Source organism: Oncorhynchus clarkii, chromosome 28 (genome assembly GCF_045791955.1).
Source record: "Oncorhynchus clarkii lewisi isolate Uvic-CL-2024 chromosome 28, UVic_Ocla_1.0, whole genome shotgun sequence".
Lineage (NCBI taxonomy): Eukaryota > Metazoa > Chordata > Actinopteri > Salmoniformes > Salmonidae > Oncorhynchus > Oncorhynchus clarkii.
Window position 1 is genome coordinate 41532951 of NC_092174.1, and position 26911 is coordinate 41559861.

A 26911-nucleotide genomic window follows, 5' to 3' on the forward strand; every position below is an offset into this window, starting at 1 on the left:
AGAGAAAAGGAAAGTTGTGATAGACTTCTGAATAAAAGCCCTCATTCACTGCTGCCCAGGTGACGTGTTCCTGCACATTTAGACTATTTCTGGGCATTAGTTTGTGGAATACAACTTAAAACTCACTGTAACTTCATATTTTCCTGTGGCGGAGGTCTATATTTAGTAGGCTACCTACGCATTTAACTGCTGGCCAACTAAAAATAACCTTGGAAAAACAGGAGTTGCAGTGGAGGCCAAACATAACAGAAACTGTGTGTCTGCGTGTGTCTTTGTCTGCGTGACTTGAAAATGAACACCAGAACACTCGCACCCCTGCTTTAACCAGTTCAGCTCTCTCCCCCCCTCTCCTCCTTCCCCCTCTCCTCCTCCCTCCTCCCCTCCTCCCCCCTCTCCTCCTCCCCTCCTCTCCCCCGCCCTCTCCTCCTCCCCTCCCCCCCTCTCCTCCTCCTCTCCTCCCCCCTCTCCTCCTCTCCTCCTCCCTCCTCCCCACCTCCCCCCTCTCCTCCTCCCCTCCTCTCCCCCCCTCTCCTCCTCCCCTCCCCCCTCTCCTCCTCCCTCCTCCCCCCTCTCCTCCTCCCCTCCTCACCTCCCCCCTCTCCTCCTCTCCTCCTCCCCTCCTCTCCTCCCCCCTCTCCTCCTCTCCTCCTCCCCTCCTCTCCTCCTCCTCTCCTCCCCTCTCCCCCCGCCCCTCTCCCCCCCCACCCTCTCCTCCTCCCCCCTCTCCTCCCCCCTCTCCTCCCCCCTCTCCTCCTCCCCTCTCCTCCTCCCCTCCTCTCCTCTCCTCCTCCCCTCCTCCCCTCCCCTCCTCCCCTCCTCTCCTCCTCCCATCCTCTCCTCCCCTCCTCCCCTCCTCTCCTCCTCTCCTCCCCTCCTCTCCTCCCCCCCTCTCCTCCCCTCCACTCCTCTCCTCCCCTCCTCCCCTCCTCTCCTCCTCCTCTCCTCTCCTCCTCCTCCCCTCTCCTGCTCCCCTCCTCTCCTCCTCCCCTCCTCTCCTCCTCCTCTCCTCTCCTCTCCTCCTCTCCTCCTCTCCTCCTCCCCTGTTCATTCCATTCATCCTCCTCTATTGAACTGCGAGCCTTTATGCCTCAGTCACTGAGAGGAGGAAGTTGTTTTAAGTTAGGGCTGACACTCCTACGCACCAGTGAAATGACACCCCTCCACAGGAATAAGGGACACACTGTGGGGGAAACTTAGAGCTATGCCACGAGAAGGAAAACACTGTGTAACACACGTCATACTGCCCCTTTATCGTCACACACATTCTCAAGTCACAACAGAGTCGTTTCATGCCATTTCAGATGCCATGACACCCACCATCTCAGAATATTCAGAAATGGTTTCTGTAGTCAGAATCGGGTAAGATTGGCATTCCTAAAACATTATTTTGTTGTAATGTAATTTTATTTCTGACATTACGCAAATTTATTGCACCTAAATTGGCTATTAAAATTTATAGGATTCGGATAATATTCAATAAATATAGAACCCAAAATCTGATTTGGACCAAACTTCTTCCTACCAATGAATCAGACATTAGAAATCTCCAAGAGATGGTCAAAAACCACCCACCGAACCCCCCACACCCCACGCCAATCCCACCCCATCAACCAGTACACAGTATCAGTTCTCTATGTTTGACAAGTAGTATGAAGCTGATGCTTGGAGTATTGCTTCTTCATAATATGTAATGTATTCCCTTCGAATCTGGTGATGTGTTTTTTTCCCCCCTGTTCAGAGAAATTAGTCATTTATGTTGCTTGCATTATTTACCATAAAGTAGTGTGAAAGTACCAGGTTTTGGCCACTAGATGCCGCTGTTCCTGATAAACCGGCACACTCTTTTATCAATTTTGCTGGTCTGTTGTGGTTATTATATAGATCACAACGTTTCCTAAGCAATTTTGGGTAGAAAACGAATAGATTTGGCTCATGATGAAAAATAAATTGTGTGGTCATCCTCACAATTCAAGCCACTCCTTCATGAAGCAATTCAGTTTGACCTTATTTTACGCTTAATCAGTGTCCAGGAAACGACCGCCTTTGTGTGTGGTTTATTCCCTTCCAGAAAGGTTCTGGATTAGCTACTGTTGTGGTCTTCAATGGTAAAAGTCTCAAAGACACACTGTTTAGTGTTTTTCAATTGTTATGGTATTGGGTTGGGTTGGGTTTAATTGTAAATGTCACTAATCATAATACATAGAGGTTTTTCCTGAGAATTTTATTGAAAAACATAAGACTGTCATGCAATTTATTATTTTATTAGGGTTGTCACCAGGTTCACATGGAATACATTACATAGTATAGAGAAGCAATACTCCAAGCCACAGCTTCATACTACTTCATAGAGAACTGATACTTTATACTGTTTGTTGGGTTGGGATTTGCATAGGATGTGGATGGTCCGTGGGTGGCTTTTGACAAAAAAATGGGATTCCTCACGTCTTCCTCATTGGTAGGACAAAGTTTGGTCCATCTCGGATGTTGGGTACTATATTGTTCGAATATTATCTGAATCCTGTAAATTTAAAATGGCCAATTTGGGTGCAGTTAATTAACTTAATTTCTCAGAGATCAAATTACAGTGCATTCGGAAGGCATTCAGACCCCTTGACTTTTTTACAGCCTTATTCTAAAATTGATTAAATAAAACATTATCCTCATTAATCTACACACAATGCCCCATGATGACAAAGCAAAAACAGATTTTTATAAATTTGCACAAATTTATAAAAAAAATTAAAACAGAAATACCTTATTTACATAAGTATTCAGATCCTTTGCTATGAGAACCAAAATTGATCTCAGGTGCATCCTGTTTCCATTGATCGTCCTTGATGTTCCTACAACTTGATTGGAGTCCTCCTATGGTAAATTCAATTGATTAGACATGATTTGGAAAGGCACACACCTGTCTATATAATTGACAGTGCATGTCCGAGCAAAAACCAAGCCATGAGGTCGAAGGAATTTTCCGTAGAGCTCCGAGACAGGATTCTGTCGAGGCACAGATCTGGGGAAGGGTACCAACAAATTTCTGCTGCATTGAATGTTCCCAAGAACACATTGGCTTTCATCAATCTTAGTGCTTGCTGCCCGGCCAAACTGAGCAATCAGGGGAGAAGGGCCTCGGTCTTGGTCAGGGAGATGACCACTCCTCAGTAAAATGCACATGACAGCTCGCTTGGAGTTTATTATTTAAACATATTTTAGGTGGTAGATCAGCTTTAATATTGGAGATAGATTGTAGCTTCCATCAATGAAATTGTCTGCGTCACTTCCAATACTCCATATATATATATATGTTTTGTGTGTGTGTGTGTGTGTATGTATATATATATATATATATATATATATAAACACTACTGTTCAAAAGTTTGGAGCCACTTAGAAAGGTCCTTGTTTTTGCAATTTTTTTTGTCAGTTTAAAATAACATCAATATGATCAGAAATACAGTGTAGACATTGTTAACCTCTCTGGGATATGTGGGACGCTAGCGTATCACCTGGCCAAAAGCCAGGGAGAATGCAGAGCGCCAAATTCATATGAATTACTATAAAAATCAAACTTTCATTAAATCACACATGCAAGATAGCAAATTAAAGCTACACTTGTTGTGAATCCAGCCAACATGTCAGATTTCAAAAGGGCTTTTCGGCAAAAGCAAACGATGCTATTATCTGAGGATAGCACCTCCGTAAACAAAGAGAGAAACCATATTTCAACCCTGCAGGCGTGACACAAAACGCAGAAATATTAATGCTTTACCTTTGACAAGTTCTTTTGTTGGCACTCCAATATGTCCCATAAACATCCCAACTGTTCCTTTATTTCGATTAATTCCGTCGATATATATCCAAAATGTCGCAGTTGATCCAGAAAAACACCGGTTCCAACTTGCGCAACGTGACTACAAAATATCTCTCAAGTTACATTTCAAACTACTTTTGTAATACAACTTTAGGTATTTTTTAACATAAATAATCACTAAAATTGAAGATCAGCGCATTTCAAGTGACCCTCGTTCAAGATGGCCGTACTTCTTCATTACACAACGGAATAAGGGCAGGGTAGGGTAGCCGGGTAGCCTCGTGGTTAGAGCGTTGGACTAATAACCGAAAGGTTGCATGTTCAAAACCCCGAGCTGTCAAGGTACAAATCTGTCGTTCTCACCCTTGAACAGGCTGTTCCTAGGCCGTCATTGAAAATAAGAATTTGTTCTTACTGACTTGCCTAGTTAAATAAAGGTAAAATAAAAAATAACCTCAACCAATTTCTAAAGACTGTGGAAGCGATAGGAACTGCAAGAAGGTCCCTTAGAAATCTGGATTCCCAATGAAAGTCCATTGCAAAGAGAGTGACCTCAAAAAAAAAATCTGAATCGTTTGTCCTCGGGGTTTCGCCTGCTAAATAAGTTCTGTTTATACTCACAGACATGATTCAAATAGTTTTAGAAACTTCAGAGTGTTTTCTATCCAAATCTACTAATAATATGCATATCTTATCTTCTGTGGATGAGTAGCAGGCAGTTGAATTTGGGAATGCAGTTCATCCAGACGTGAAAATACTGCCCCGTCACCAAGAAGTTAATGTTGTAAATGACTATTGTAGCTGGAAACAGCAGATTTTTTTAAATGGAATATCAACATAGGCGTACAGAGGCCCAGTATCAGCAACCATCACTCCTGTGTTCCAATGGCACATCGTGTTAGCTAATCCAAGTTTATCATTTTAAAAGGCTAGTTGATCATTAGAAAACCCTTTTGCAATTATGCTAGCACAGCTGAAAACTGTTGTTTTGATTAAAGAAGCAATAAAACTGGTCTTCTTTAGACTAGTTGAGTATCTGGAGCATCAGCATTTGTGGGTTCGATTACAGGCTCAAAATGTCCAGAAACAAAGTACTTTCTTCTGAAACTCATCAGTCTATTCTTGTTCTGAGAAATGAAGGCTATTCCATGTGAGAAATTGAAAAAAACTGAAGATCTCGTACAACGCTGTGTACTACTCCCTTCACAGAACAGCGCAAACTGGCTCTAACCAGAATAGAAAGAGGAGTGGGAGGCCCCGGTGCACAACTGAGCAAGAGGACAAGTACATTAGAGTGTTTAGTTTGAGAAACGGACGCCTCACAAGTCCTCAACTGGCAGCTTCATTAAATAGTACCCACAAAACACCAGCCTTAATGTCAACAGTGAAGAGGCGACTCTGAGATGCTGAGGCAGAGTTCCTCTGTCCAGTGTCTGTGTTCTTTTGCCCATCTTAATCTTTTATTTTTATTGGCCATTTTATTGGCCATTTATTGGCCATTTATTTTTACTGGTGTTGTACTAACTACAGAAACGATTTCAGAACAATTTGAGATGGTGGCGGTCAGTCCTTTTTCTTGTGCTATTTGAGGTGGAACTATATAAAATATTTTGTTACAATGGTTTATTTATTTTTTTGAAACCTACAGTTGGAAAGGTATTTGTTAAGTCAAAAAGGCATACCACTATGTTAGTAACCCACCACAGCGCTGCTCACAGTAACCCACCACAGTGCTGCTCACAGTAACCCACCACAGTGCTGCTCACAGTAACCCAGCTCAGTGCTGCTTGCAGTAACCCACCACCGTGCTGCTCACAGTAACCCAGCTCAGTGCTGCTCACAGTAACCCACCACAGTGCTGCTCACAGTAACCCACCACAGTGCTGCTCACAGTAACCCAGCTCAGTGCTGCTCACAGTAACCCACCACAGTTCTGCTCACAGTAACCCAGCTCAGTGCTGCTCACAGTAACCCACCACAGTGCTGCTCACAGTAACCCAGCTCAGTGCTGCTCACAGTAACCCACCACAGTGCTGCTCACAGTAACCCACCACAGTGCTGCTCACAGTAACCCACCACAGTGCTGCTCACAGTAACCCACCACAGTGCTGCTCACAGTAACCCACCACAGTGCTGCTCACAGTAACCCACCACAGTGCTGCTCACAGTAACCCAGCTCAGTGCTGCTCACAGTAACCCACCACAGTGCTGCTCACAGTAACCCACCACAGTGCTGCTCACAGTAACCCACCACAGTGCTGCTCACAGTAACCCAGCTCAGTGCTGCTCACAGTAACCCACCACAGTGCTGCTCACAGTAACCCACCACAGTGCTGCTCACAGTAACCCACCACAGTGCTGCTCACAGTAACCCACCACAGTGCTGCTCACAGTAACCCAGCTCAGTGCTGCTCACAGTAACCCAGCTCAGTGCTGCTCACAGTAACCCACCACAGTGCTGCTCACAGTAACCCACCACAGTGCTGCTCACAATAACCCACCACAGTGCTGCTCACAGTAACCCAGCTCAGTGCTGCTCACAGTAACCAAGCTCAGTGCTGCTCACAGTAACCAAGCTCAGTGCTGCTCACAGTCACCCACCAGAGTGCTGCTCACAGTCAACCACCACAGTGCTGCTCACAGTAACCCACCAGAGTGCTGCTCACAGTAACCCACCAGAGTGCTGCTCACAGTAACCCACCAGAGTGCTGCTCACAGTAACCCACCAGAGTGCTGCTCACAGTAACCCACCAGAGTGCTGCTCACAGTAACCCACCACAGTGCTGCTCACAGTAACCCACCACAGTGCTGCTCACAGTAACCCACCACAGTGCTGCTCACAGTAACCCACCAGAGTGCTGCTCACAGTAACCCAGCTCAGCGCTGCTCACAGTAACCCAGCTCAGCGCTGCTCACAGTAACCCAGCTCAGCGCTGCTCACAGTAACCCAGATCAGTGCTGCTCACAGTAACCCACCAGAGTGCTGCTCACAGTAACCCACCACAGTGCTGCTCACAGTAACCCACCACAGTGCTGCTCACAGTAACCCACCACAGTGCTGCTCACAGTAACCCACCACAGTGCTGCTCACAGTAACCCACCACAGTGCTGCTCACAGTAACCCAGCTCAGTGCTGCTCACAGTAACCCAGCTCAGTGTAATTAGTTAGTCAGATGCGGACGTCAGTCTTCTACTATTTAGGTTTGGAAAGTCCTAGTACAGACTGCCCCGTTTCTCTGCATTCTCTCTGTGTGGTTTCCCAGGCAGCTTCAGTAGCTCGTTTGTTCCCTGGATGTTTCCATATGAAGTGTTTTTATGGCTGTTGTGTTGTTGTTCTGTTGTAGATGGCTTCGGAACAGTGGACCCTTTCGGTGGCAACGCTTTTGGAGGAAAGAGTGGATTCGCAGACTTCAGTCAAATGTCTAAAAAGGTAGGTTACCGGGGAGCATTGTGGATGTAAATAATATATAAGTACTGCTTTTTAGCAATATATTCCCATATAAATATGGTATTATTATCCACCTGAATACAGGGAGGCTGTCTGACTGTCAAGGCAACGAGATGTAGGCTCTTAACTAAAAGCTTGTGAAAAATATAGTATCTCTGTTGTAAAAAATGTCAATTTTGGATGTTTTTTTGTGTGTCTTTATTCTGGCATTGTGAGCAGAAACCAATCAACCCTGTGCTACCACCTAAGAACACACCTAACAGGCCTGCGCCTCCTTATGGTAGGTGTGTGTGTGTGTGTGTGTGTGTGTGTGTGTGTGTGTGTGTGTGTGTGTGTGTGTGTGTGTGTGTGTGTGTGTGTGTGTGTGTGTGTGTGTGTGTGTGTGTGTGTGTGAGAAGGAAGTCAATATGATGGTACTTATAATACACAGTTCTTCCTTTTAGTTAGCAAAAAACAACAACAAGTGATACTCTTAAGTTAAAGGCATACCTTTAAAATACCAGAAAATAAACTCTAAAAGCGTAAGTTTAAACACCTTTCTAGGGTAACACCACAAGACTAAAATAGTCTATTATTAAATCGGTTTATCGAATTCATTTTCTTTAAAAAACTAAGTTCTGTAGTCAGTCTCTTGTTTATTGTGGCTGTCTTCAATGGCACCCTATTCCCTACACAGTGCCACCTATTCCTTACACAGTGCCACCTATTCCCTACACAGTGCCACCTATTCCTTACACAGTGCCACCTATTCCTTACACAGTGCCACCTATTCCTTACACAGTGCCACCTATTCCCTACACAGTGTCACCTATTCCCTACACAGTGCCACCTATTCCCTACACAGTGCCACCTATTCCCTACACAGTGCCACCTATTCCTTACACAGTGCCACCTATTCCCTACACAGTGCCACCTATTCCTTACACAGTGCCACCTATTCCTTACACAGTGCCACCTATTCCCTACACAGTGTCACCTATTCCCTACACAGTGCCACCTATTCCCTACACAGTGCCACCTATTCCCTACACAGTGCCACCTATTCCTTACACAGTGCCACCTATTCCCTACACAGTGCCACCTATTCCTTACACAGTGCCACCTATTCCTTACACAGTGCCACCTATTCCCTACACAGTGCCACCTATTCCTTACACAGTGTCACCTATTCCCTACACAGTGCCACCTATTCCCTACACAGTGCCACCTATTCCTTACACAGTGCCACCTATTCCTTACACAGTGCCACCTATTCCTTACACAGTGCCACCTATTCCCTACACAGTGCCACCTATTCCCTACACAGTGCCACCTATTCCCTACACAGTGCCACCTATTCCCTACACAGTGCCACCTATTCCCTACACAGTGCTACCTATTCCTTACACAGTGCCACCTATTCCCTACACAGTGCCACCTATTCCTTACACAGTGTCACCTATTCCTTACACAGTGTCACCTATTCCTTACACAGTGCCACCTATTCCATACACAGTGCCACCTATTCCATACACAGTGCCACCTATTCCATACACAGTGCCACCTATTCCCTACACAGTGCCACCTATTCCCTACACAGTGCCACCTATTCCCTACACAGTGCCACCTATTCCCTACACAGTGCCACCGATTCCTTACACAGTGCCACCTATTCCTTACACAGTGCCATCCTTACACAGTGCCACCTATTCCTTACACAGTGCCACGAGTTAGTTGGAAGGAGGAGGAGTTAGTTAGTTAGGAGGAGTTAGTTAGTTAGGAGTTAGTTAGTTAGTTAGGAGTTAGTTAGTTAGGAGTTAGTTAGTTAGGAGTTAGTTAGTTAGGAGTTAGTTAGTAGTTAGTTAGTTAGTTAGGAGGAGTTAGTTAGTTAGGAGGAGTTAGTTAGTTAGGAGGAGTTAGGGGGAGTTAGTTGGGAGTTAGTTAGTTAGGAGTTAGTTAGTTAGTTAGGAGTTAGTTCGTTAGGAGTTAGTTAGTTAGGAGGAGTTAGTTAGTTAGTTAGGAGGAGTTAGTTAGTTAGGAGGAGTTAGTTAGTTAGGAGGAGTTAGTTAGTTAGTTAGGAGGAGTTAGTTAGTTAGGAGGAGTTAGTTAGTTAGGAGGAGTTAGTTAGTTTGTTAGGAGTTAGTTAGTTAGTTAGGAGTTAGTTAGTTATGAGTTAGTTAGTTATGAGTTAGTTAGTTAGTAGTTAGTTAGTTAGTTAGGAGTTAGTTAGTTAGTTAGGAGTTAGTTAGTTAGGAGGAGTTAGTTAGTTAGGAGGAGTTAGTTAGTTAGGAGGAGTTAGGGGGAGTTAGTTAGTTAGGAGTTAGTTAGTTAGTTAGGAGTTAGTTAGTTAGGAGGAGTTAGTTAGTTAGGAGGAGTTAGTTAGTTAGGAGGAGTTAGTTAGTTAGTTAGGAGGAGTTAGTTAGTTAGTTAGGAGGAGTTAGTTAGTTAGTTAGTAGGAGTTAGTTAGTTAGGAGGAGTTAGTTAGTTAGTTAGGAGGAGTTAGTTAGTTAGGATGAGTTAGTTAGTTAGTTAGTTAGGAGTTAGTTAGTTAGGAGTTAGTTAGTTAGTTATGAGTTAGTTAGTTAGTTATGAGTTAGTTAGTTATGAGTTAGTTAGTAGTTAGTTAGTTAGTAGTTAGTTAGTTAGTTGGGAGTTAGTTAGTTAGTTAGGAGGAGTTAGCTAGTTAGGAGGAGTTAGTTAGTTAGGAGGAGTTAGTTCGTTAGTTAGGATGAGTTAGTTAGTTAGGAGTTAGTTAGTTAATTAGGAGGAGTTAGTTAGTTAGTTAGGAGGAGTTAGTTAGTTAGGAGTTAGTTAGGATTAGTTAATTTGTTTGTTAGGGTGAGTTTGTTAGGATGAGTTTGTTAGGATTAGTTTGTTGAGTTAGTTAGTAAGGAGGAGGAGTTAGTTAGGAGGAAGAGTTAGTTAGTTAGTTAGAAGGAGTAGGAGTTAGTTAGACTGAGGAGGAATTAGTTAGACGGAGGAGGAATTAGTTAGACGGAGGAGGATTTAGTTAGACGGAGGAGGATTTAGTTAGACGGAGGAGGAGTTAGTTAGACGGAGGAGGAGTTAGTTAGACGGAGGAGGAGTTAGTTAGGAGGAGGAGTTAGTTAGTTAGGAGGAGGAGTTAGTTAGTTAGACAGAGGAGGAATTAGTTAGGAGGGGGAGTTAGTTAGGAGGGGGAGTTAGTTAGGAGGGGGAGTTAGAAGGAGTGGGAGTTAGTTAGGAGGGGGAGTTAGTTAGGAGTTAATTAGTTAGTTAATTAGGAGTTAGTTTAGAAGGAGGAGGAGTTAGTAGGAGGAGTTAGTGAGGAGGAGTTAGTTAGTTAGTTAGGAGGAGTTAGTTAGTTAGTTAGGAGGAGTTAGTTAGTTAGGAGGAGTTAGTTAGTTAGTTAGGATGAGTTAGTTAGTTAGTTAGTTAGTTAGTTAGTTAGTTAGTTAGGAGGAGTTAGTTAGTTAGTTAGGAGGAGTTAGTTAGTTAGTTAGTTAGTTAGTTAGTTAGGAGTTAGTTAGGAGAAGTTGGTTAGGAGGAGGAGTTAGTTAGGAGGAGGAGTTAGTTAGGAGGAGTTAGTTAGTTAGGAGGAGTTAGTTAGTTAGGAGTTAGTTAGTTAGGAGGAGTTAGTTAGTTAGGAGGAGTTAGTTAGTTAGTTAGGAGGAGTTAGGGGGAGTTAGTTGGGAGTTAGTTAGTTAGGAGTTAGTTAGTTAGTTAGGAGTTAGTTAGTTAGTTAGGAGTTAGTTAGTTAGGAGGAGTTAGTTAGTTAGTTAGTTAGGAGGAGTTAGTTAGTTAGGAGGAGTTAGTTAGTTAGGAGGAGTTAGTTAGGAGGAGTTAGTTAGTTAGTTAGTTAGGAGGAGTTAGTTAGTTAGGAGGAGTTAGTTAGTTAGGAGGAGTTAGTTAGTTTGTTAGAAGTTAGTTAGTTAGTTTGTTAGAAGTTAGTTAGTTTGTTAGAAGTTAGTTAGTTAGTTAGGAGTTAGTTAGTTATGAGTTAGTTAGTTAGTTATGAGTTAGTTAGTTATGAGTTAGTTAGTTAGGAGGAGTTAGTTAGTTAGGAGGAGTTAGTTAGTTAGGAGGAGTTAGTTAGTTAGGAGGAGTTAGGGGGAGTTAGTTGGGAGTTAGTTAGTTGGGAGTTAGTTAGTTAGGAGTTAGTTAGTTAGGAGTTAGTTAGTTAGGAGTTAGTTAGTTAGTTAGGAGGAGTTAGTTAGTTAGTTAGGAGGAGTTAGTTAGTTAGTTAGGAGGAGTTAGTTAGTTAGTTAGGAGGAGTTAGTTAGTTAGTTAGTTAGGAGGAGTTAGTTAGTTAGTTAGGAGGAGTTAGTTAGTTAGGAGGAGTTAGTTAGGATGAGTTAGTTAGTTAGTTAGTTAGTTAGGAGTTAGTTAGTTAGTTAGGAGTTAGTTAGTTATGAGTTAGTTAGTTAGTTATGAGTTAGTTAGTTATGAGTTAGTTAGTTATGAGTTAGTTAGTAGTTAGTTAGTTAATTAGTAGTTAGTTAGTTAGTTGGGAGGAGTTAGTTAGTTAGTTAGGAGGAGTTAGTTAGTTAGGAGGAGTTAGTTAGTTAGGAGGAGTTAGTTAGTTAGGAGGAGTTAGTTAGCAGTTAGTTAGTTAATTAGGAGGAGTTAGTTAGTTAGTTAGGATGAGTTAGTTAGTTAGTTAGGAGGAGTTAGTTAGTTAGGAGTTAGTTAGGATGAGTTAATTTGTTTGTTAGGGTGAGTTTGTTAGGATGAGTTTGTTAGGATTAGTTTGTTGAGTTAGTTAGTAAGGAGGAGGAGTTAGTTAGGAGGAAGAGTTAGTTAGTTAGTTAGAAGGAGTAGGAGTTAGTTAGACTGAGGAGGAATTAGTTAGACGGAGGAGGAATTAGTTAGACGGAGGAGGAGTTAGTTAGACGGAGGAGGAGTTAGTTAGACGGAGGAGGAGTTAGTTAGACGGAGGAGGAGTTAGTTAGACGGAGGAGGAGTTAGTTAGACGGAGGAGTTAGTTAGGAGGAGTTAGTTAGGAGGAGTTAGTTAGTTAGGAGGAGTTAGTTAGGAGGAGGAGTTAGTTAGTTAGTTAGGAGGAGTTAGTTAGTTAGTTAGGAGGAGTTAGTTAGTTAGTTAGTAGGAGTTAGTTAGTTAGGAGGAGTTAGTTAGTTAGTTAGGAGGAGTTAGTTAGTTAGGATGAGTTAGTTAGTTAGTTAGTTAGGAGTTAGTTAGTTAGGAGTTAGTTAGTTAGTTATGAGTTAGTTAGTTAGTTATGAGTTAGTTAGTTATGAGTTAGTTAGTAGTTAGTTAGTTAGTAGTTAGTTAGTTAGTTGGGAGTTAGTTAGTTAGTTAGGAGGAGTTAGCTAGTTAGGAGGAGTTAGTTAGTTAGGAGGAGTTAGTTCGTTAGTTAGGATGAGTTAGTTAGTTAGGAGTTAGTTAGTTAATTAGGAGGAGTTAGTTAGTTAGGATGAGTTAGTTAGTTAGTTAGGAGGAGTTAGTTAGTTAGGAGTTAGTTAGGATTAGTTAATTTGTTTGTTAGGGTGAGTTTGTTAGGATGAGTTTGTTAGGATTAGTTTGTTGAGTTAGTTAGTAAGGAGGAGGAGTTAGTTAGGAGGAAGAGTTAGTTAGTTAGTTAGAAGGAGTAGGAGTTAGTTAGACTGAGGAGGAATTAGTTAGACGGAGGAGGAATTAGTTAGACGGAGGAGGATTTAGTTAGACGGAGGAGGATTTAGTTAGACGGAGGAGGAGTTAGTTAGACGGAGGAGGAGTTAGTTAGACGGAGGAGGAGTTAGTTAGGAGGAGGAGTTAGTTAGTTAGGAGGAGGAGTTAGTTAGTTAGACAGAGGAGGAATTAGTTAGGAGGGGGAGTTAGTTAGGAGGGGGAGTTAGTTAGGAGGGGGAGTTAGAAGGAGTGGGAGTTAGTTAGGAGGGGGAGTTAGTTAGGAGTTAATTAGTTAGTTAATTAGGAGTTAGTTTAGAAGGAGGAGGAGTTAGTAGGAGGAGTTAGTGAGGAGGAGTTAGTTAGTTAGTTAGGAGGAGTTAGTTAGTTAGTTAGGAGGAGTTAGTTAGTTAGGAGGAGTTAGTTAGTTAGTTAGGATGAGTTAGTTAGTTAGTTAGTTAGTTAGTTAGTTAGGAGGAGTTAGTTAGTTAGTTAGGAGGAGTTAGTTAGTTAGTTAGTTAGTTAGTTAGTTAGTTAGGAGTTAGTTAGGAGGAGTTGGTTAGGAGGAGGAGTTAGTTAGGAGGAGGAGTTAGTTAGGAGGAGGAGGAGTTAGAAGGAGTTAGTTAGTTAGGAGGAGTTAGTTAGTTAGGAGTTAGTTAGTTAGGAGTTAGTTAGTTAGGAGGAGTTAGTTAGTTAGGAGGAGTTAGTTAGTTAGTTAGGAGGAGTTAGGGGGAGTTAGTTGGGAGTTAGTTAGTTAGGAGTTAGTTAGTTAGTTAGGAGTTAGTTAGTTAGTTAGGAGTTAGTTAGTTAGGAGGAGTTAGTTAGTTAGTTAGTTAGGAGGAGTTAGTTAGTTAGGAGGAGTTAGTTAGTTAGGAGGAGTTAGTTAGGAGGAGTTAGTTAGTTAGTTAGGAGGAGTTAGTTAGTTAGGAGGAGTTAGTTAGTTAGGAGGAGTTAGTTAGTTTGTTAGAAGTTAGTTAGTTAGTTTGTTAGAAGTTAGTTAGTTTGTTAGAAGTTAGTTAGTTAGTTAGGAGTTAGTTAGTTATGAGTTAGTTAGTTAGTTATGAGTTAGTTAGTTATGAGTTAGTTAGTTAGGAGGAGTTAGGGGGAGTTAGTTGGGAGTTAGTTAGTTGGGAGTTAGTTAGTTAGGAGGAGTTAGTTAGTTTGTTAGAAGTTAGTTAGTTAGTTTGTTAGAAGTTAGTTAGTTTGTTAGAAGTTAGTTAGTTAGTTAGGAGTTAGTTAGTTATGAGTTAGTTAGTTAGTTATGAGTTAGTTAGTTATGAGTTAGTTAGTTAGGAGGAGTTAGGGGGAGTTAGTTGGGAGTTAGTTAGTTGGGAGTTAGTTAGTTAGGAGTTAGTTAGTTAGGAGTTAGTTAGTTAGGAGTTAGTTAGTTAGTTAGGAGGAGTTAGTTAGTTAGTTAGGAGGAGTTAGTTAGTTAGTTAGGAGGAGTTAGTTAGTTAGTTAGTTAGGAGGAGTTAGTTAGTTAGTTAGGAGGAGTTAGTTAGTTAGGAGGAGTTAGTTAGGATGAGTTAGTTAGTTAGTTAGTTAGGAGTTAGTTAGTTAGTTAGGAGTTAGTTAGTTATGAGTTAGTTAGTTAGTTATGAGTTAGTTAGTTATGAGTTAGTTAGTAGTTAGTTAGTTAATTAGTAGTTAGTTAGTTAGTTGGGAGGAGTTAGTTAGTTAGTTAGGAGGAGTTAGTTAGTTAGGAGGAGTTAGTTAGTTAGGAGGAGTTAGTTAGTTAGTTAGGAGGAGTTAGTTAGCAGTTAGTTAGTTAATTAGGAGGAGTTAGTTAGTTAGTTAGGATGAGTTAGTTAGTTAGTTAGGAGGAGTTAGTTAGTTAGGAGTTAGTTAGGATGAGTTAATTTGTTTGTTAGGGTGAGTTTGTTAGGATGAGTTTGTTAGGATTAGTTTGTTGAGTTAGTTAGTAAGGAGGAGGAGTTAGTTAGGAGGAAGAGTTAGTTAGTTAGTTAGAAGGAGTAGGAGTTAGTTAGACTGAGGAGGAATTAGTTAGACGGAGGAGGAATTAGTTAGACGGAGGAGGAGTTAGTTAGACGGAGGAGGAGTTAGTTAGACGGAGGAGGAGTTAGTTAGACGGAGGAGGAGTTAGTTAGACGGAGGAGGAGTTAGTTAGACGGAGGAGGAGTTAGTTAGACGGAGGAGTTAGTTAGGAGGAGTTAGTTAGAAGGAGGAATTAGTTAGTTAGTTAGGAGGAGTTAGTTAGTTAGGATTGGTTAATTAGTTAGTTAGGATGAGTTAGTTAGGATGAGTTTGTTAGGATGAGTTTGTTAGGATGAGTTAGTTAGATGAGTTAGTTAGTAAGGAGGAGGAGTTAGTTAGTTAGGAGGAGGAGTTAGTTAGTTAGACGGAGGAGGAATTAGTTAGGAGGGGGAGTTAGTTAGGAGGGGGAGTTAGAAGGAGGGGGAGTTAGTTAGGAGGGGGAGTTAGTTAGGAGTTAATTAGTTAGTTAATTAGGAGTTAGTTTAGAAGGAGGAGGAGTTAGTAGGAGGAGTTAGTGAGGAGGAGTTAGTTAGTTAGTTAGGAGGAGTTAGTTAGTTAGGAGGAGTTAGTTAGTTAGGAGGAGTTAGTTAGTTAGTTAGGAGGAGTTAGTTAGTTAGTTAGTTAGGAGGAGTTAGTTAGGAGGAGTTGGTTAGTTAGTAGGAGTAGTTAGTTAGGAGGAGTTAGTTAGAAGGTTTACCAATCAAAATATTACAGATATAAATAAAAAAGCACAGGTATCATCAAGCAGCATTGGCCCACATTCAGGTTTAAAAAAACATGAGGGCAGTGGAATGCCATGGAATGTCAAATAAGAGTAGTTGATCCAACTCAAACGTTAAAGATTGAGGGTAAGTAATAGTTTGTAGCATCAATTTTTTCAGAACGACTCATTTGTTCGCTAACACTGTCTTATTAAACGTGTGTGTGTGTGAGCGTGTGTGTGTGTCATGTTAGTACTTCCCTTTTTCTCTCCTGCTCATTGTGGTCGTCTTGTGAGGGTGCGGAGCCCTCAGTTTCTTCTCCTTTCGAAGGAGCTGGTAAACAGGAAAGCTGTTGGAACAGATAAGGTCTGTTTTGGCTTGAGCACTGACTGATTACTGATACTGATTGTATAGTTTACCATCCAAACCCAGTGTCCAGATTAAGATAGGAAATAACCAGCAGGTCCAAGTTAGGCTGCCAGCAGGTCAACAGCAAGTTGAAAAATCTGAAGGTGTGTGGTCTGCCCAGATCTACCTCAGTGTGTGTGGTCTGCCCACATCTACCTCAGTGTGTGTGGTCTGCCCACGTCTACCTCAGTGTGTGGTCTGCCCACGTCTACTTCAGTGTGTGGTCTGCCCACCTCTACCTCAGTGTGTGGTCTGCCCACGTCTACTTCAGTGTGTGGTCTGCCCACCTCTACCTCAGTGTGTGGTCTGCCCACGTCTACTTCAGTGTGTGGTCTGCCCACGTCTACCTCAGTGTGTGGTCTGCCCATGTCTACCTCAGTGTGTGGTCTGCCCAGGTCTACGTCAGTGTGTGGTCTGCCCACCTCTACCTCAGTGTGTGGTCTGCCCACCTCTACCTCTGTGTGGTCTGCCCACCTCTACCTCAGTGTGTGGTCTGCCCACATCTACCTCAGTGTGTGGTCTGCCCAGATCTACCTCAGTGTGTGGTCTGCCCAGATCTACCTCAGTGTGTAGTCTGCCCAGATCTACCTCAGTGGTCTTCCCAGGTCTACCTCAGTGTGTGGTCTGCCCAGGTCTACGTCAGTGTGTGGTCTGCCCACCTCTACCTCAGTGTGTGGTCTGCCCACCTCTACCTCAGTGTGTGGTCTGCCCAGGTCTACGTCAGTGTGTGGTCTGCCCAGATCTACGTCAGTGTGTGGTCTGCCCAGGTCTACGTCAGTGTGTGGTCTGCCCACATTTACCTCAGTGTGTGGTCTGCCCACATCTACCTCAGTGTGTGGTCTGCCCACATCTACCTCAGTGTGTGGTCTGCCCACTAGAGGTTGACACGGGAGTGAAAATTCAGTCCTTTCTATAACCCCGGGAACTTTCCTGTCCCTTCCTGAGAAAAATCACTCTCATCCCGTCCTCATTTTTTCACACACAAATATGTAGGCTATTGTCTTTGTTTTGGACGTATTTAAAATAATTTCAGTAATGCAATATACGACTGTGGTATGTGGTTGTCTTACCTATTTTAGTTCAAATGTACTGAATGTGGGCCGTGTATCTCTGGATGAGAGTGTATTCTAAATAACCTGGATGTAGATCATTAAGGATGAGGACAGAGACCACGGCAGGATGGTCTGCTCAGCACAGCACTGGCATTAAACTGTAGTCTACAGCTGAGCACATTAAACTGTAGTCTACAGCTGAGCACTGAGCACATTAAACTGTAGTCTACAGCTGAACACTGATCACATTAAACTGTAGTCTACAGCTGAGCACTGAGCACATTAAACTGTAGTCTACAGCTGAACACATTAAACTGTAGTCTACAGCTGAGCACATTAAACTGTAGTCTACAGCTGAGCACATTAAACTGTAGTCTACAGCTGAACACTGAGCACATTAAACTGTAGTCTACAGCTGAGCACTGAGCACATTAAACTGTAGTCTACAGCTGAGCACATTAAACTGTAGTCTACAGCTGAGCACTTAGAAACATTTACAACGTATTTAAAAAACACTGAGCGGCACTACTGCATTGTCTGTCAACCTTTTTTAAATTTCACCTTCCAGGTCATCTATAAGTCTTTGATAGGTAAAGCTCCGCCTTATCTCAGCTCACTGGTCACCATAGCAACACCCACCCGTAGCACGCGCTCCAGCAGGTATATCTCACAAGGTCATCCCCAAAGACAACACCTAATTTGGCCGCCTTTCCTTCCAGTTCTCTGCTGCTAATGACTGGAACGAATTGCAAAAATTGCTGAAGTTGGAGACTTATATCTCCCTCGCTAACTTTAAACGTCAGCTGTCAGAGCAGCTTACCGATTGCTGCAGCTGTACACAGTCCATCTGTAAATAGCCCATCCAATCTACCTACCTCATTGTCGCACTGCTTTGCTTTATCTTGGCCAGGTCACAGTTGTAAATGAGAATTTGTTCTCAACCGGCCTACCTGGTTAAATAAAGATGAAAGGAAAAAAGTTAGCACAGGTTTAGTTAAATAAACAAACAATTGTGCGGTAAGATTGCTAGGAGTGGAGGAGCTGTGCCGCTTCAGGCCACTTGTCCCGCTCTCTGATTGGTCGACTATTATGTTTCTTTACAGGCTGTGTACTCGGTTCCTTCCTTGTACACTGACGTAGGTTGGCATCTGACTCTGAGGTAGCCTAATGACTGGCAACAACTGGAGCGAGGTGCGGGTGGGTGAGCTGACGGAAGAGGGAGGGGGAAGTCATCATTTATTACTTATTTATTTCAACTGTATTAGGCCACAGTTGTTTTTATGAAATGCTCCATTTCCGCCCCCAAAAAATCACTTTACAACTATTCCTGTAGACTGTTGATCCTGTCCTGTACTGCCTGTTCCTGTAGACTGTTGATCCTGTCCTGTAGACTGTTAATCCTGTCCTGTACTGCCTGTTCCTGTAGACTGTTGATCCTGTCCTGTACTGCCTGTTCCTGTAGACTGTTGATCCTGTCCTGTACTGCCCGTTCCTGTAGACTGTTGATCATGTCCTGTAGACTGTTGATCCTGTCCTGTAGACTGTTGATCCTGTCCTGTACTGCCCGTTCCTGTAGACTGTTGATCCGTTCCTGTAGACTGTTGATCCTGTACTGTCCGTTCCTGTAGACTGTTGGTCCTGTCCTGTAGACTATTGATCCTGTCCTGTAGACTGTTGATCCTGTACTGCCCGTTCCTGTAGACTGTTGATCCTGGCCTGTACTGCCCGTTCCTGTAGACTGTTGGCCTGTACTGCCCGTTCCTGTAGACTGTTGATCCTGTCCTGTAGACTGTTGATCCTGTCCTGTAGATTATTGATCCTGTCCTGTAGACTGTTGATCCTGTACTGCCCGTTCCTGTAGACTGTTGATCCTGGCCTGTACTGCCCGTTCCTGTAGACTGTTGGCCTGTACTGCCCGTTCCTGTAGACTGTTGGCCTGTACTGCCCGTTCCTGTAGACTGTTGGCCTGTACTGCCCGTTCCTGTAGACTGTTGATCCTGGCCTGTACTGCCCGTTCCTGTAGACTGTTGATCCTGGCCTGTACTGCCCGTTCCTGTAGACTGTTGATCCTGGCCTGTACTGCCCATCCTGTAGACTGTTGATCCTGGCCTGTACTGCCAGTTCCTGTAGACTGTTGATCCTGGCCTGTACTGCCCATCCTGTAGACTATTGATCCTGGCCTGTACTGCCAGTTCCTGTAGACTGATGATCCAGTACTGTAGACTGTTGATCCTGTCCATAACTTGACTCTAGAACTTGACTCCCATTTCTGCCAGATTCCTGCAAGACCCGTGTTAACCTCTACTGCCCACATCTGTGTGTGTGTGTGTGTGTGTGTGTGTGTGTGTGTGTGTGTGTGTGTGTGTGTGTGTGTGTGTGTGTGTGTGTGTGTGTGTGTGTGTGTGTGTGTGTTCTGCCCACATCTCCCACGGTGTGTGTGCCCTGTGTTTCTCTTCCTGTGTGACTCTCATAGCAGCAGCCACAGTTCAGATGTGGTGGTGGTGTCAACTATTCACCCTCGCTACATTATCTCTCTCTCACTTCTCGTCTCACCTCGCTCTCACCTCTCTCTCTTTCGCCTCTCTCTCGCCTCACCTCTCGCTCTGTCTCTCTCGCTGCTCTCTGTCTCTCTTGCCTCTCCCTCTCTCTCGTCTCTCTCGCCTCTCTCTGTCTCTCTCGCTCTCGCTCTATCTCTCTCGCTGCTCTCTGTCTCTCTTGCCTCTCCCTCTCTCTCTCGTCTCTCTCGCCTCTCTCAGTAAAATGTCAAACAAGTACACAAATAATTAAAATGTTTAAAAAAGTACAGAGAATCCAATTAAAACCCCAAATAACACCGATTAAGTAGCCGAGTAAACACTCCTTGTCTCGGGTGACTGAGGTCCTTAATGATCTTCTTGGCCTTCCTTTGACACAGAGTGCTGTAAATGTCCTGGAGGGCAGGCAGCGTGCCCCTGATGATGTGTTGGTCTGACCGCATCAGCCTCTGGTGTGCCTTGTGGTTGAGGGCAGTGCAGTTGGCGTACCAGGCGGTGATGCATACCCGGCAGAATGCTCTCGGTGGTGCATCTGTAGAAGTCTTAGGGGCCAAATTTCTGAGGCGCTGTTTAATGTCAGGTCCTCAGTTATGTGTACGACGAGGAACTTGAAGCTTTTGACCCTATCCACTGGTGCCCCTTCGATGTGGATGGGGTTGTGCCCCCTCTTCTGTCTCCTGAATTCCACGATCAGTTCCTTAATGTTGATGTGGAGGGAGAGGTTATTTTCCTGGCAACACTCCACCAGGACCCTCCCCTCCTCCCTGTAGGGCGTCTCGTCATTGTTGGTAATCAGTCCTACTGCTGTTGTATCGTCTCCAAACTTGATGATTGAGTTGGAGTCATGCGTGACCACGCCGTCATGGGTGAACAGGAAGTACAGGAGGGGGCTGAGCACGCACCCCTGTGGGGCCCCAGTGTTGAGGATCAGCGTGGCGGAGGTGTTGCCTACCTTCACTGCTTGGGGTCGGCCTGTCAGGAAGTCCATGACCCTGTTGCACAGAGAGGAGTTCAGAACCAGAACCCTGAGCTTAGTGACGAGCTTGGAGTGCACTATGGAGTTATGGATTGCATCGCCCGTGGATCTTTTAGGGCGGTATTGCTGTGGGTCTAGGGTGTCGGGTACGGTGGAGCTGATGTCGTCCTTGACGAGCCTTTCAAAGCACTTGATGATGACAGAAGTGAGTATTCGTGTGCTACTGGGCAGATAGACAGTTCAGTTACCTTAGCTTGTCTTGGGTACAGGAACAACGGTGGCCACAGACCGGTGGTTGTGAGTCAACTATTCAGCCTCTTATCTCTGAGAGGAGGGGGGTGGACTATAGCTAGTCTTTACTGCTGCTCCTTCGGTCACCCAGCTGGTCCTTCGATCACCCAGCTAGTCCTTCGATCACCCAGCTGCTCCTTCGGTCACCCAGCTGCTCCTTCGGTCACCCAGCTGCTCCTTCGGTCACACAGCTGCTCCTTCGGTCACACATCTGCTCCTTCGGTCACACAGCTGCTCCTTCAGTCACCCAGCTGCTCCTTCGGTCACCCAGCTGCTCCTTCGGTCATCCAGCTGCTCCTTCGGTCACCCAGCAGCTCCTTCGGTCACCCAGCTGCTCCTTCAGCTGTTCAGTGTGTTTCCAAATTGATTTCTATCAATCTAAAATTGTATCCATGCACTTCACATAGGTATCAAGACACTTTATAGGGCTTGATGCATAGAAAAGTTGACCACAAAAGCCCACTACAACAGTGTGGTTGTTTAACACAGTAGCTAGCATGATGGTAGTCTGATGGTTTTCTAGGTTTCTTTCTAAGGCCACAATTTTGACGGACAGCCAGTGTTCAGTTTCAGTATTTATCTGAAGGTCGGTCAAGGCTCCATCTGTTGATGTGTTAAGTGTTGTATGTCAGGACTGAGGGAATAGAGAGACACAGTCTGATCATTACAACAATACAAAACACACACATACTAGGTTGGGCAATGACTCTCTTTTTATTTGCGCAATTAATGGACAATTAATGGACAATTAATGGACAATTAATGGACAATTAATGGACATTTCCCTCCGTTTTCCAGACATACGTTATTTTGTACATTTTAAAGGTCATTTTAAATGAGAGAAAACAGTGGATGGATGATCTCTCTGTCGTTGTGTTAGATGTGTATAGTAATTCAACTGTAGACAACTATAGGGTGTATTGCTGCTACTGTCAGTACTGAGAGAAAGTGATGGTGTTTTCTCTACAGCCCTGCTGATACAAGGCACAGAGAAAGTGATGGTGTTTTCTCTACAGCCCTGCTGATACAAGGCACAGAGAAAGTGATGGTGTTTTCTCTACAGCCCTGCTGATACAAGGCACAGAGAAAGTGATGGTGTTTTCTCTACAGCTTTTTTGGAGTCAGTCGGTGTCCAAAATGGCACCACTCTATTCCCTACGTAGGGAATAGGGTGCTATTTGAGACATACTGGAGGCAGATCCTCAGTTTCCTCGTGGTTAGCACCTTATGGAACCAGTACTCCTCCCACAATGCCTCTGCCCCTAGTACCAGTGTCTCAGTCACACACACATAGTACCAGTGTCTCAGTCACACACACATAGTACCAGTGTCTCAGTCGCACACACACATAGTACCAGTGTCTCAGTCACACACATAGTACCAGTATCACACACATAGTACCAGTACCAGTATCACACTCATAGTACCAGTATCACACACACATAGTACCAGTGTCTCAGTCACACACACATAGTACCAGTGTCTCAGTCACACACATAGTACCAGTGTCTCAGTCACACACACACACAACCAGTGTCTTAGTCACACACACCACACACACACACACAACCAGTGTCTCAGTCTCACACACACACACACACACACACACACACACACACACACACACACACACACACACACACACAACCAGTGTCTCAGTCACACACACACACACACACACACACACACAACCAGTGTCTCAGTCACACACACACAACCAGTGTCTCAGTCACACACACACACACACACACACACACACACACACACACACACACACACACACAACCAGTGTCTCAGTCACTCACAGAACCAGTGTCTCAGTCACTCACAGAACCAGTGTCTCAGTCACTCACAGAACCAGTGTCTCAGTCACTCACAGAACCAGTGTCTCAGTCACTCACAGAACCAGTGTCTCAGTCACTCGCACAACCAGTGTCTGTCACTCACAGAACCAGTGTCTGTCACTCACAGAACCAGTGTCTCTGTCACTCACAGAACCAGTGTCTCAGTCACTCACAGAACCAGTGTCTCAGTCACTCACAGAACCAGTGTCTCAGTCACTCACAGAACCAGTGTCTCAGTCACTCACAGAACCAGTGTCTAATTCACTCACAGAACCAGTGTCTGTCACTCACAGAACCAGTGTCTGTCACTCACAGAACCAGTGTCTCAGTCACTCACACAACCAGTGTCTCAGTCACTCACACAACCAGTGTCTCAGCGCCAGGCTCTCAGTCAGGCAGCTTCCTTCTACTACTTTCATAACACACTGCAACACATACTTCTCCTAATGTGTCTCAATGTAGTTGTGACATTTTAATCGACCCACGTTTTGATCCCAGGGTTTCTGTATATAACGAGACACCATTTCATCTTGTTATGTCAGTCAATCATCAATCAGTTTAAGTTCCACCAAATATTATTTGTGTAGTGCTTGTAACGAATACATTATTGGCACAAAAAGTTTAACGGTAGCCTGAAACTAATGTGAGAATGTTATGTCATTCAAATACTGTACTCTTTAAACATATTCTAGAAGCACAAGTGCTGTGAGTTTTGTTTTGTTTTGATTGATACTGAATGTTAATCAGATCTTCAAGCAGAACCTAATATTAGATAAAGGGGAACCTGAGTGAACAAATAACACAACAATTACACACTTATTTCCTAAACAAAGTTATGCAACACCCAGTGCCCCTGTGTGAAAAAGTAATTGTCCCCTTATACTCAGTAACTGGTTGTGCCACCTTCAGCTGCAACGATTCAAACCAAACGCTTCCTGTTGATCAGTCCCTCACCAATTTTGGCCAATTCTTCAATGCAGAACTGGGTGTTGTATAAGTTTTGTTAATTTAAATAAATAAAATAATTATCAGTTTTTTTTTTTTTTTTGTATTTGTAAACTCAAATTCCCTTTATCTAATATTAGGTTTTTACTTGAAGGTCTGTTAACATTATCAAAACTCTGTACAACAACATTCCTGTATGTAGGATCTGTACAACAACATTCCTGTATGTAGGATCTGTACTCTGTACAGCAACATTCCTGTATGTAAGATCTGTACAACAACATTCCTGTATGTAGGATCTGTACTCTGTACAACAACATTCCTGTATGTAGGATCTGTACTCTGTACAACAACATTCCTGTATGTAGGATCTGTACTCTGTACAACAACATTCCTGTATGTAGGATCTGTACTCTGTACAACAACATTCCTGTATGTAGGATCTGTACAACAACATTCCTGTATGTAGGATCTGTACAACAACATTCCTGTATGTAGGATCTGTACTCTGTACAACAACATTTCTGTATGTAAGATCTGTACAACAACGTTCCTGTATGTAGGATCTGTACTCTGTACAACAACATTCCTGTATGTAGGATCTGTACTCTGTACAACAACATTCCTGTATGTAGGATCTGTACTCTGTACAGCAACATTCCTGTATGTAGGATCTGTACTCCGTACAGCAACATTCCTGTATGTAGGATCTGTACTCTGTACAGCAACATTCCTGTATGTAGGATCTGTACTCTGTACAGCAACATTCCTGTATGTAGGATCTGTACAACAACATTCCTGTATGTAGGATCTGTACAACAACATTCCTGTATGTAGGATCTGTACAACAACATTCCTGTATGTAGGATCTGTACAACAACATTCCTGTATGTAGGATCTGTACAACAACATTCCTGTATGTAGGATCTGTACAACAACATTCCTGTATGTAGGATCTGTACTCTGTACAACAACATTCCTGTATGTAGGATCTGTACTCTGTACAACAACATTCCTGTATGTAGGATCTGTACTCTGTACAACAACATTCCTGTATGTAGGATCTGTACAACAACATTCCTGTATGTAGGATCTGTACAACAACATTCCTGTATGTAGGATCTGTACAACAACATTCCTGTATGTAGGATCTGTACAACAACATTCCTGTATGTAGGATCTGTACAACAACATTCCTGTATGTAGGATCTGTACAACAACATTCCTGTATGTAGGATCTGTACTCTGTACAGCAACATTCCTGTATGTAGGATCTGTACTCTGTACAACAACATTCCTGTATGTAGGATCTGTACTCTGTACAACAACATTCCTGTATGTAGGATCTGTACAACAACATTCCTGTATGTAGGATCTGTACAACAACATTCCTGTATGTAGGATCTGTACTCTGTACAACAACATTCCTGTATGTAGGATCTGTACTCTGTACAACAACATTCCTGTATGTAGGATCTGTACTCTGTACAACAACATTCCTGTATGTAGGATCTGTACAACAACATTCCTGTATGTAGGATCTGTACAACAACATTCCTGTATGTAAGATCTGTACAACAACATTCCTGTATGTAGGATCTGTACAACAACATTCCTGTATGTAGGATCTGTACAACAACATTCCTGTATGTAGGATCTGTACAACAACATTCCTGTATGTAGGATCTGTACTCTGTACAACAACATTCCTGTATGTAGGATCTGTACTCTGTACAGCAACATTCCTGTATTGCTTTGCCTTCTCCAAACCTATCAAGAGTTCTCTCACATGACTTGGGTTGGGTGGTGACGGTGCTACTGTTTTGGTAAAACCAAGGGACCCTTTACAAATTCAAAACACCTTTGGAGATTCACTTGGCAGCAGAAAAGATCGTTTTACTCTTCCTTCCTCGCCGGCAAAGAGTCTCTTCTAGAGGGGTTTGTTCTGTAAGTTTGAGCTCAATGGTTCTTCCTATTGTCCAGTCTCTGCCGCTGCTACTTTCTGCTTCCTGTTTGTAGTGGTCATCTCAGAACATCTAGAGCAGAATATAAGTTGTTGTTTTTTGTTTTCTGCTAATCATTCAACACCTCGAGCTGCAGTAGCTGTTGCTTTGCAACCTTTCACCATTCAATAGATGATATGAATGTAACAATGGGATCACCTGTACCCTGGTGTTGACGAACAAACCTCAGCAGACATCAGATTACCATCCTTCATCTTGTTTGAATGACCAGTTCCTGTTTCTCCTCTAGTCGCCAGTCTCCAGGGTTAGGATCAAATTCCAGATAATTCACTCAAGGACACTTGAAATTCCAATTCTCTTCAATACTTTTCAATACGGAAAGTTTAGGATTTGGAAGTTGTTTTACTTTCTGAATCGACCGGAATGGAATTGGAATTGACCCCCAACCCCTGCTAGTCTCTCCCCTATTGCGTCGTCGCGCAATAGGAGGCTGGTTGATAGCTGTTCCTGCGACGTCTCTGACATCTGGCTAATCAAACTTAAAAAATAAAATAAATAAAAAACGTGTCTTTAACACGGTTGATTGTTCATTTGTGTTGCGTTGAACAATGAACAATCATCTATACTGTAATAGTTCTGCGGTGGCTTCCGCTCCCTCAGTCGGTGTTCTGCTCGTACGTCGTACCGCGTGACTCTCTGTCGTTTTAGAAGATGTACAGTACGTGTCAGAGTCTCTGTCTTTAGTCTCCACGCCGGCTGGTACAGCAGATGCCTTGCATTTTCTTTTGCGTTTCTTCTTGTTGTATTCTACTGCCTTTTCTTGTTGATATTGTTTACCTAGGTCCTGGTGTGTGTGTGTGTGTGTGTGTGTGTGTGTGTGAGTGATCTGCCCTGCATTATTTGTGTAGGTGCCTGTTATTTTTTTAAAATAATTTGTATGTTTAGTATTGTATTGTAATGTGTTTTTCTCCCAGGACTGGAAAGTGTCAAGGTAAGGTTACTAAGAGAAGGGTGTGATGACCAAATGGAATATTTTGCATACAAAGAACCTTTCTAAATTCCACTCTCTACATGGATGAGCACTCTGATTGGTGATCACTATTGACATCCTGAATGGATGAGCACTCTGATTGGTGGTCACTATTGACATCTTCAATAAAGGTGGCTTTACACACGGAATAGAAAATGGAGATACGTTACATTTGGTAGCACCAGAAATCCTCTAAATGTATCATTTTTTCCTCTCTGATTTGAAGAATTCAATATTTAATCGATCAGCATTAATTAAATAAATCACCATGAGCTGGTTTTACCACAGTTGGAACTCACAGTTTTCATATTTAATCAAATTCAACTTCT

At 43.3% G+C, this 26911-nt stretch overlaps 1 protein-coding gene across 2 annotated transcripts in view; it reads left to right on the forward strand.

The window, feature by feature from the left end:
- The window catches only part of LOC139387007 (epidermal growth factor receptor substrate 15-like 1), a 66184-nt gene that overhangs the window by 36679 nt on the left and 2594 nt on the right, over positions 1-26911 (forward strand). For both annotated transcript variants that reach the window (XM_071132950.1, XM_071132951.1), the window contains exons 20-21: positions 7156-7241; positions 7479-7539. In XM_071132950.1, coding sequence (XP_070989051.1) covers positions 7156-7241; positions 7479-7539 — 147 coding nt within the window. The remainder of the gene's footprint in view (positions 1-7155; positions 7242-7478; positions 7540-26911) is intronic.